The 12,092-nt window shown below is 44.7% G+C and overlaps 1 protein-coding gene across 4 annotated transcripts in view; it reads left to right on the forward strand.

Moving 5' to 3' along the window:
* Positions 1-12,092, forward strand: part of rbms3 (RNA binding motif, single stranded interacting protein) — a 231,199-nt gene that overhangs the window by 112,694 nt on the left and 106,413 nt on the right. For all 4 annotated transcript variants that reach the window (XM_019870862.1, XM_019870861.1, XM_019870860.1 and 1 more), the window contains one exon: positions 8,009-8,100. In XM_019870862.1, the coding sequence (XP_019726421.1) occupies positions 8,009-8,100 (92 nt within the window). The remainder of the gene's footprint in view (positions 1-8,008; positions 8,101-12,092) is intronic.

Genomic DNA, 12,092 nt, shown 5'->3' on the forward strand with positions numbered 1-12,092 from the left:
TATGACTCGATTTAAAGGCCTGTCAAATGCTTGACCAGTACAGAGCAAAACATCACTTCCGCTTACCACAGACCCATCTAATGGAGAAATATAGGCAATGGACGTTCTATAAAAAAAAAAAAACAAAAAAAAAAACAAGGAGATTTATTGCTGCCTCGGTGGCCGAGTGGAGACTGTGAGCATAGGACTATTGATGAATGAGATGGGCCCCTCGAGAAGAGCCTGTTTGGTGTGGGCTTTTTCTGGGAGGCAGAAGGGGGGGCGGCGGGGGGGGGATGATGGCAAAGAAAGCTTTCTGCATGCGTTATTGGTTTCTCATTAGAGGGCTGAGATATCAACATTTGTCTGTGTTGTACACTGTGCAGGTGCAATTACGGACTCGCTTTGCTCGCCCCTCTGCCCTTTGAAAGTGAATTATGTACCCGGAGGAATTTTGTTTAAAGTTAGAACCAAAACTGACCTTTTTTTTTTTTTTTTTTTTTTGAAACCATCTAGTAATAGACTATAATTAAAGAATAATCCCACTGAGGCTGACAGGACGATATTAAATTTCAGTCGACAGCAGGGAAATAGACGGAGGTCACAATTGCATTTGGATGACTGAAAAAGTTTTTTTTTTTTTACTGTTCGTTACAGCGCGTCAATGTTTTTAGTATTTGGTATGTTATCTGTTGCTTAAATTTAGCGTAAGGAGAAACCAAGGAACATGTGCAAACCTCGTTGAATGTGGATATAAATCAGTTTCTGCTTCCGCCACAACAAGAACCGCGTGTCTCTCGCGCGCCTACTTTAAAGAGAAACGAGAGGAGCTGTTTCGACTGTGTCCACGCCCACAGCGGCGCAAACCGCCCACATGCACGGCAGGTTCAATGGAGACACAAACTGTATCAGTAACACAATGTGATCTTCTCCAATTGTGCATTTCTACGACGAAGTGCTTTACTTTAAATAACTAAAACAAAATAAATGTTTATAGACACAAGTAGACCCACTATGTTCTGTTCTTTTTTTTCCCCGCATAGCAGAAAGTGTCAGGGTTGTCAGGAGAAAAGAGAGGGGCAGTGAATGCCTGTGTTCCTGCTTACGTTGCGTATTAACGATTGTAATTAGCAAATGCTCAGGGATAATCACATTGATTTGGACAGATTCCGTATGCAAAACCTCAGTGGATAACACCCGCAGCCTTTGTTAGCTAATCACACAAAACACACAATCCCTTTTCGCAGTGCCACGCCCCCTCCACCACCCCCCCCTCACTGCTTCCTTGCTTCCTCAGTAAGCTGGCCTCTCGCCAAGGAGGCGTCGGATTGTCCAGGTTTGTCGTAAATGGAAGCAAATCACGCCATCGGGTCTACATTCCTTTCGCTCTGACCTTCCGCTTCCTGTGCTCGTTTGCATGCGATGTGGGATGTTCTCGTGTGTGTATAAAGGTCATGGCGAGGCGACATACATCCGTCACGGAATCTCAGCTCAAAATAGAACACGGTTTCCCAAGGTATTTGTCTCCAACAGATCCGTTATTTGTTTCTTTATTTTTCATTGTGGCTGGCACGCCAATTCAAGACCTGACCTGACGAGATCCCGGCCCACACCCCACACCCCACACCCAAACCCCTGACGAATGATCATTTTGCTGATTAGCTGAGAACCCCCCCCCCCCCAAAAAAAATCTGAACTGTTGAAAACGAAGAGGGCTTGTGAGCTGAGGTCGGCCAAAGCTGCTTCTGAATTACAAACACACACTCACCCAGAGACATCCGTTCAAATGAATAGGGCACTTTTTATTGATACACATTTGAATGTTTGCTCTGTCTCGAGATTTTATCCATGTTCCCAGGGCCCCTGCTGGATTCCATTGATCCATCGTTGTTCAAATATTTAGCTTGCTCCCTCACCTTGCGCTGAAGCTTTCAGGCCCGGGACCCGATGTGATTGCCGTGCTTATTACAAACCTCGCGTGTATAAATGTGGTGACACCGAAAATGGCAGAATGAATTTTAATGCTATTTGTAGACGTACGCTGTTCGGACAGCTTCCACTCTTCTGGGAATATATTACCGTATTTTCCGCACTGAAAGGCGCTCTGGATTATGAGGCGCACCTTCAATGAATGGCCTATTTTGTCTTTTTTTTTTTTCATACATTGGGCGCACCGCTTTCTAAGACGCAATCTACAATGCATCCACTTGATGGAGCTACGCTCAAGGAAACGCCAACAGAACAATCAGATGTCAGTAAAACGTCTTTAATAAAGCAGCGACACAGTTCACTTAACCGACAGCGAGTTATAACATTGACTCGTTAATGTTGAACTCTCTTGCAGCTGCTCTATTTCCGTGTTCAATGGCGCAACCGATCGTTTTAAGCATGACCATACACAAGGCGCATCGGATTTTAAGGCGCGCTGTGAGCTTTTAAGAAAATGGAAGGCTTTTAGATGCGCCTTTTAGTGCGGAAAATATGGTATATACATATATTTTTTTTTCCACAATTTTTGAATGTGTCTGTGGTGATTTTTTTTGACCTCTCATCCATAATAATTTGTGAGAAGTCACTGACGCTGTTTAGTGTCGTTCTTTCGCATAAAACTCATCCAAGCAATGCCTTTAAGGACCTTGCTTTGTTTTTCTGAGCACAGACATGCCAAAACAGAAATTCCTTACATTCCTGGTTGTAATCGTATGAACACAGTACATAGGCGCCTCATTTTGCCAATAGATAAATAATTTAGTCACTTAATATGCCGCACGGCGAATTACCCAACAACTTGTCCCCCCCGACCCGTGACATTTTGCTCTCTGCAGAGGTTGAGTGCAGCTCTTGGATAAGGACACTCCTACACCTGCTAGAAAACATGCCAAGAAATACATTCCAGCGAATGGGCTTCCTGCCTCGGGAAATGAATGCCTTCATCATAAATCCATGTTGCGCGCTTGATGAGTTAATTGCTCAAACCGCTCTTACATTGTCAAATACAAAGGAACTAACTGCCTGCGAGACTTATTTTGTTGCTCATTGTTATCAACTCCATTCAAAAGACGGATCAGATGGTGACGCCGAACAAGTACACGAGGGGATGTTTGTCGAGAGTAGTTTTAATAATAGAATAATAACAAGTCAAAATTTGCATTTTGCGCATCAGTTAACCACATTGAACAGCAAAACTGAGAAACACAAATCTGTATATCAACTAAACGTGATAAATAGGAGCGACTTATGCCACAGAGCAAGCTAGCTACCAATGAGGCTAGACTGGGTGGTTCACTATTGCAGCTACTGCGTGGGTGATCGAGTACACTAGTCACAGACGTCCGGCTGGAACTGCGTTAAAGCGCCCTTGTCACATGCACATCATCCGCAAGGGGAGATCCTGCGGTTTACATGACACTGTCATGCACGAAGTTTATTTCAGCCAGTTTATTTCTGTTTCCGCAACATGTAGCATGGCGTACTCATGTGTGCTGTGGCTCAGAACTCCCTGGTTTTGATGCAAATGCCATGAGGATTTACCGGGGAATTTCTACTTCCACCCCACAACGGCGCAAACACCCTGTTTTACCCAATTGTACGTGTGCGGTGTCTCGCAAAATACTGTGCTTTACGCTAGACTTGCGCTCGGCACCGAAATAGGGCTTCCATGAATCGAAGGACTCATATTTCAGTGTTGTCATCCATATTTGGGTGTTGATTACCCCATTTATCTTCCTTATTAACCAAATGGGTATTAAAAGATGCCAAATGAATTATTTTCATTGATGATGAATCACTCACGTCAGTTATCCAACTCGTCCTGAAGGACGTAAACAATCGCTCTGTTCGTGCTGCATACCATCGTAACGCTATATGCCGTTTACTTGGTTCATTATTCATACCTTGGGGGGGGTTATTATTCTATTGTACCCTGTGCAAAATGGGGTCATTAGTGATGAATATGAGAATGTGAAAAATGGAGAACTCTGCCGGAAAAATGGTGGCGAATATGGAATGCAGGAATGCCGAACAATCCAGACGATTAGCAGATAAAGAATGGTGGAATTCCCCCCCGCCGAGGTAATTAAGGATTTGCATAATTTGATAGCGACTGCATGAATGATGCATGGCCGATTGATTCATCGATACATGCGTCCTAATGACGCTCTTATCTCAGCTCTCCAAGGAGGACGTTTATGCATTATGCAACCTTTCTATCACTGTCGACCCCTTGCAGGAGGTGATGTCCAAAAGTGCCCCCCCTACCCCAATGTGTCATCCACACACAAACATGACACGCTCACAGCGGAACGGCACCGCTTTCGGTCTCCCGAAGAAGCGAAACGCCGTCCGCTAGTAACTGATTGACGATAGTCCCTTTTTATCTTGACAGGCTCCGTCTTGGAGCCAGACCAGGAAATATGATATGACAGCTTGTTCCCCCTTACTCCTTTAAGAAGACTGCCTATATGTGTGTGTGTGTGTGCGTGTGTGTGTGTCATCCTGCCTGTGTGCTTGTGTCAATACATTTTAGGAGCTTTATTCGTGCCTTTGCGTGCTCGTTTCACCAGAAAACAAGCATGCAGTCAGTCAGCCTTTAAGTGACAGGTACAAAGTTGATGCTTGTGTTACTACAGAAGCTGAGTTCACAGCAGCACATTCCCCCCCCCCCTCCCCCCACCTGCATTCCCCTTTGTGCGAGTAACTTTAGAAGGCCCGCCGTGAACACCGCCGCAGAACAGATTGTGCCTGGCTTGATTTCCTCCGCTTTTTATTATTCTTCAAGGGTATTCTGTGCCGACAACGGGGTGTTTTTGTTTTGGTGTAAAATGGTTTGCTTCCATTGGAACGGGCTCTGCAAAATCTGACTCCAAGGCTCCCTGGCAAAGCGCGTGCCTTAAATATCTCGCCATTTGATTATATTAAGTCTTTTTCCCACTTGTAGAACAATTCAGCCGTGACACTCGTCAAGCCAGATGCATTTATATAGCCCTGATTTGTTTCAAGATTGGATAAGGACACTATCAGAGCTATTGAATTTAAATACCCCAATCTATGAAAATTGAAATGGTTCATCTTTGTGTTTGCGGTTTTCCAACTAACCTTCTGCTTCATTTAAAAAGGTCAGCATATGCCAGAACGAAGCGCCCGATCGCTGTGAATAATTCGCAATAAGACTTGCGGTCCTTTAAAATCATTTCAAAAAAAGATTTGAATGTTAAAATAATGAACTCTAAAGAGTCATGATTTCAATTGTTATGATCGTCCAAAGGGTTCTATCTTAAAACCACAAGTAGAGAGTGGATACCTGTACCTGCTGTGTTCTCGCATCCAATGTCGTCCATAAATAGTTTGGAGCCTCAAGATCACACATTTCACGGGTTGTACGCATATAACCCCCAGAAAATCCCTTTCGCTGCCTTTCACACACACGCACACACGTACACACGCTTGCCTTCATTCACGGTTTGACTAAATTTAGGTCAGCATTTTCTAAAACACTCCTAAAAGTTTGATAAGTGCACTCTTGGTGGTTGGAGTGAATGTAAAATGGAGAATCGGAGGCTTCCACAGGCGGCTTGCCCCCCCCTTCCCCCTGTCTGGATCTGCAGTCATAAATTCTAAAATGTTGGATTCCGAGATGCGGAATATATTGACACATTTTTATAACATCTGCTTGTACTTTTTGTTGTCATGAATTTTGGTCAAGACCCCCCAGCATCCCACTTCACATTTTTCCCCTTGTGTTGCACAGCCCCGCTCCCCGTTATCAGCATATTATGTAATATTCCACCCTTTATTTGAAATGAAGCGGTTTTCACATTTCATCAGTGCATTATTTTGACACTTGATGCTGGCAAAAACAAAATCCATTCCAATTTGGAGGACCTCATGGTGTTTACTTCAGAGCTTCTCTATGATGCATATCAATTAATATTCATTTTATTTAAAAAAAAAAGTCATTAATTAAATGGTAATTTATTATGAGTGTATGATTTAAAAAAAAAAAAAAAGTGTCACATTCAAGCACCCACTCGTACATGCAGTTACTTGACAGAACGTTCTCCGGAGCATCACTAAATCATTTTCGGGCTTTTGATTTTTCAGAGACCGTGAATCTGGCTGGCCCACATCGCGTCGCTCAACACGCAGCATATTAACACAACCCCATTTCACAGCCTCCATAATCCTCTCCACAGTAACAAATATCTCAAAGGTTGACAGCCTACCAGAGTCGCTGCCATTTTTCCTCCAGCCGCCCCCCCCAACTCAATTTTTCTTACGCACACACATAAACTCACATTTATATTTCTCGCAAATATCGCAATTCTGTCCATCCACACCTCAACCCCCTTCCCCCAAGCTCCCTTCTTTCTCACTCTGTCTTTCTTCTCTTTCCCTCTCTCACTCATATTTTCCCTGACATTAACAGCCAGAGCCCATCTGGAAATTCATCACACAGAGGAAAGCTGAGGGAATGAAACCCACGGCTGTGATTTATGAGTTATTGCGATCGCCACGTTCTCCGGGATGTATCGGAGACCAGGAGGGGGTGCGTGGAGGGTAGTGGGGTGGGGAGGGGGGGTCACGTCTGTGTTAATTAAAATTTGGTGGCGGATTAAAAGCGGTCAATGGTGCCCTCTGATCCACTGTTTCAGAAAGAAAGTGTAATTATGAAAGGATAACGGGTGTGAGGCGGGGTTTTGCCGCCACGGTTACCCCAGTGTTGTGACATGATCACACGGTCATGCGTGTTGGCGCACCATGCACTGGCTTGTGTATACATATATATATATATATATATATATATATATATATATAATACACACACGCACCATATTTTCCGGACTATAAATTGCAGTTTGTTTGCATAGTTTGGCCGGGGGTGCGACTTACCATACTGTGGAGCAGAGGTGCCCAATACGTCGATCGCGATCGACCGGTAGCTCGCGATTGACTTGTCCCAAGTCGATCGCGAGGGGTGTGGAGGGGGAAAAAAAATAAAAAAATCCAAAACATTTGTGTCCGTCTGCGTGCTAATATTTGACTTTTTTTTTTGTGTGTGTGTTAGTACACACTGTGCCCTTAGCTTCCTATCAGTCTCACTTTCCCAAAAATTATTTTAAAAAATTAAATTAAATATAAAAGCCAAGCCGGCGGCCCAGTGGGCGAGTGGTTCGCACGTCGACTTCACAGTGCAGAGGTCGTGGGTTCGATCCCGGCTCCGGCCTCCCTGTGTGGAGTTTGCGTGTTCTCCCTGGGCCTGCGTGGGTTTTCTCTGGGTACTCTGTTTCCTCCCGCATTCTAAAAACATGGATGGCAGGCTGATTGAACACTCGAAATTGTCCCTAGGCGTGAGTGCGAGCGCGGATGGATGTTCGTCTGTGTGTACCCTGCGATTGGCTGGCAACCGGTCCAGGGTGTCGACTGTCTGAAGGCGGCTGGGATAGGCTCCAGCACCTCCCGTGACCCTTGTGAGGATAAAGCGGATCGGAAAATGGATGGATGGATGAAAAGAGGTCACATATATAGAAATATATATACACACACGCACACGCGTGTATATTCTGTCGCAAGCGCTTCGCAGTCCTCATTTGAAGCTCTTATTTCTGGGTTCAATGAGTCTGTACAATGAGGAACAAGCAAAACAAAATGTCCACATTTCCGTTCGACTCATCATGGACTTGGCCCCCGCGGCTGTTCGTGAGCGCAAGACTGATGCGTGTGTTCTGCGCGGGGGTTGAGGTGGGCAGAGTTTGTTATTAGAAAAGCGCTCATCCGTGCCTCTAATTAAGATGCATAGCGTCCCCCTGAACGTCGGCGCTGCTAATTATCAAACAATGTAGTGCTCACCAGATATAAGAACTGGCAGCCTCTGTAGTCATGTTACTAACCTATTACCGCTACAATTACCAAGCGTCTGTCATTCTCCTTGTTAGCCATGTTTTTTTTTTTCCTCCCCATTTACTAATGCCCGTCTTTATTTTCTCCCTCCTTTGCATTTCTTTTTTTTTTCTCTCTCTCTCTCTTTCTCCAGGCTATGGCTTTGTTGATTTTGACAGCCCAGCTGCGGCGCAGAAAGCCGTGTCGTCTCTCAAAGCCACCGGGGTGCAGGCGCAAATGGCCAAGGTAGGCTCCCTTTCCACTTTCTCGTGTGTTATCAGTGGCCTTTTGTCACACATGCCGTATATAACGCCTTCTTCCACTTGTTTCACACCACGCACTCAAGACACGTTGCCAGCGACACACCAGCGAGTGGAACTGACTGTGACACTTTAGGAATGGGGGGGGCGGGGGGGGAGATTTTTCTTCGGCTTGAATTTGCACACAACGGGATTGGATTTTTTGTTTGTTTGTTTGTTTGAGAGGTGAATGTGCTTGCTTGCTTTTATTTCCGCAGTCCACCGCCGATGACGGTGTGAGCCCCCGGTGCTTGCATATTTATGCACGGATCTCGTTAAGCGTGGGCTTGACAAGCGGCTAATTATATTGTCTGGGGTGTTGAGCTTTGGTGATGCTCCGACATGGAGGAGAAACAGCGGCGAAGCGTTCGTACTGTTTTCACTTGAGTTGCATTTGTTTATAATGAGCGCACGTGTCATTTTGAACCACGACTCTGTCGTGTGGCAGTGGAACGTTCGAACCGGCCTCAAAACAAAACCGCAGGAACATGGTGACATTTTGTGAAGCAAGCAGGTGATCTGTCAATCGTCATAAGCGATTCATATTTCACAATTTGCATCATCCAAAAAGTATCTTATTGCCTTTTAAGACTGAAGGAAAAATCAACCGAGGCAAACGCGCAGCACGGCCGCCTCTCGTCTTTGAGGAGCCTGCACAAGCTAAATCAAGCTTTTTTTTTTTTTTTTTTGCTTTTTTTTCGGGGCGTCTGAGAGTCCCAATGTCGGTCGCGCTACGGCAATGAATATGGTGATGGCTGTGAGTGATTTTTCTGACTGGAGATGCGGATGTTTTTTTTTTTTTCTTCTTTTTTTAAAAATCTGATCCTGAAATCCTCAGCCACCTCCTTACGGAACTCAAAGACGCGCTGATGAGATGGAGAATGGCGACGGCGCGACGGCAGATGACAGACTTGATGATAACGATGAGGGTGGCAATTATTTTGATCAAATGGGATGAGAGCTGACAGCAGGAGATGATCTTCTCTGCCGAAGCTCAGGTGTGCCATTTCTCAAATGCACCATTTGGCTCTTCCCTTCTCCCCACCGGTGTCCTTCTTCCAATATTTATAAGAGGCCGTTCCTCCCGGAATACTGATAAGATGCCTTTTGCTCTTTACCTGTCTCATTTTAAGAGCGTCATTTGCATCGCTGTCCATATTTTCAGGGTAGAGGTCCTTTGGCCCAACGCAACACTCGTGTCCATTTTAAGAACATGTGTTGTGTTCACACAAACGATCCGTGTTACAGCACTCTGCTTTTATCGCACTTGCGAGAGACATTAAGGCGTAGTTGGCTTTTATAGACTCCGCATCTCTCGAATGCCTCTGCCGGGCTCTCTCTGCCATCATTCGGCAGCCCCTCTTCTTCTCCGCCGCTGTTATTTATTTTATAGTATTTTCTAAAAATATGTTTTGTCAGATGAACAGAAGCTAATTCGTATTCCCTCATTCCTTTAGCTCGTATATATTCGTTGAGTCCAATATATTTACATTAGCAGTTAACATCAGGCCACCGTAGAGCTAGCCTAGCCGCCCTCTTCTGCTAACGATAGCTAGCTAATGTGGCTAATGTCCTTGTACAGAATTACTTTTCATTAAATCACAATATATACACCTTTTTTTCCACATTTCAAATCGCAACAAAAGTAATTGCGGCGGGGCCACTCACAAAAAATAGCACAGCGACCACAGCTCACTTAGCGTCCGTCGCGTCACCCGACGTTCATCGGTCTGTAAGTTCACCATCACTCTTGTTCCTAACCTGATTTCAAATCAGCAGATTTACTCTTGAATCTGAGTTGATTTTCAGAGTTTTTAATCATGCGGTGCGCAGGAGGAGTGATTTGCATTTCAGGGAACAGGCATTCAACAATTGTTGCTGTTCTTGTTTCTGGCAAAGCGGCCGTGATTACTTTTCCCCCCCACATTGACTGCATTCACTACCTACCCTCACTGCGGCTGTGCGAAGCGCACCGTGAAGCTGACTTTAACTCCAAGGCCATTAATCGTACAATTTGACGCCGAACACTTCTCGGACAGCTTGCCACGGCGGCTTTGCGCTTGCCAAATGAAACAAGAATGTTCGCGCCACTTGTACGAGAGATACTCCCAGCGATATCATTTGGATTGAGATGGATATTTCTTGGAAATCAGACACAACAAGGTTTTGAGAGGAGGCGCATTGAGACAGATGAGAGAGCGGAGCAAAAGGAGCAAGAAAACAATAACGGCATAACAACGGTATATGACAACAATAACATAACACCGGTTGAATTTAATCGACTATTTGTGGACTAGGAAGGCAGTGTCATATATCGGCAAAGTACACATATAACAATGATGATAATAATACATTTGATTTGAAAGCTCTTTTCACAGTACTCGGACACTTTATGACACAGGTGTCAAACTCAAGGCCCGGGGGCCCGATCTGGCCCGCCACATCATCTTATGTGGCCCGCGAAAGCAAGTAAAACATGTCAACTTTTACCATGATTGCAAAAATCTGGACCAAAATTTCAACTTCTCATATGTAATAAATAAGAGAGCGATTGTCAGTATTTTCTTGTTACCAAACCCCTCATTACCGTCACTTAAACAATCGTACAATTAACCATTATTCTCGACTTCTTCTCGACTTCTTTAAAAGGAAAACGGTCACTTCAACGTGGCCCGCGACAAAAATGAGTTTGACACCCCACAAACCACGTCTTGCTAAATTGACATTGCGGACACATTTGAAAAGTGACGCGAATCGGGACCAACATAGTTCTCACAAGATCGTCACGAAAAATGTCGTTACATCTTAAAAACTACCCGTGAAAAACCCACGATTTCATTCATGTTGGGCTTCACTTTATCCCGGCAGCGGTTTTGTGAATTTTAGGAGGGAGGATGCGCGGTGTTGTACAAAAAATAAAACAAGAATACACACACATTTTCAAAACTCAGATATGTCAAGAAAAGGTCAAACAAAGCAAGAAATGTGTAACAAAGATTGAAAGATGTAATAAAACATTGTGGAACAGGTAGGAAATGATTAGAAGGATGGGAGGTCAGTACAGTTGTGGAGAGTTGAGGTAGAGAGCGCCGTCATTCGGCAAACCTATTTTGCTAAATTGACATTTCGGACACATTTCAAAAGTGACGCGAATCGGGACCAACGTACTTCTCACAAGATCGTCACAAAAAATGTCTTTCCATCTTAAAAACTACCCGTGAAAAACCTACGATTTAATTCATGTTGGGCTTCACTTTATCCCGGCAGCGGATTTGTGAATTTTAGGAGGGAGGATGCGCGGTGTTGTGTCGGAAGTCGGAGGATAGTTGAGCTAGTTTGTAGCCTACGGACTGTCTAAGTGCTTGTTGCTTCATCGTGCGTTTCAAATTGCTCAATAACCCACTCGTTTCCCATTTTCTCACCTATATTTCTCCTCTGAAAAGTAAAAGCTAAAGAACAAATAAGAGCCACGGGCTTTGAGCTCATTAAGTTTTATATTTGCCGGGGAAAGAATTCCCCCTGCGGGTGGGCCGCAGTCAGTCAGCAGTCTTCGCGTTATCCCCTTTTTAAAGGTGACTTCTCTGATGTTTTCGCCGCATTAAGAGAGTAAGAGCCCATAGTTTGAGTCCTCATTAAGTGAAACCATCGCTGTAATCAATTTCTGCCCCCCCTCTTCCCCTTGCTGCCCAAATTTTATTAAACTGCATCCTTTTTAAAGGTGACTTCTCTGATGTTTTCGCCGCATTAAGAGAGTAAGAGCCCATAGTTTGAGTCGACAGCGGTGTGACCTCTGGCTCGAAGCGCCGTTACAGATGGTTGCTGACAACATTGCTTGCGCGGGGGAGCCCGCTTGCCACCCTCAGGGCACACAGGCCTAATTATGTGGATAATTCGGGGGAATATATTGTCTCGTAAATACGGCCTGGGTAATTGGACAGA

The sequence above is a fragment of the Hippocampus comes genome, unplaced genomic scaffold (assembly GCF_001891065.2).
Source record: "Hippocampus comes isolate QL1 unplaced genomic scaffold, H_comes_QL1_v1.1 scaffold35, whole genome shotgun sequence".
Lineage (NCBI taxonomy): Eukaryota > Metazoa > Chordata > Actinopteri > Syngnathiformes > Syngnathidae > Hippocampus > Hippocampus comes.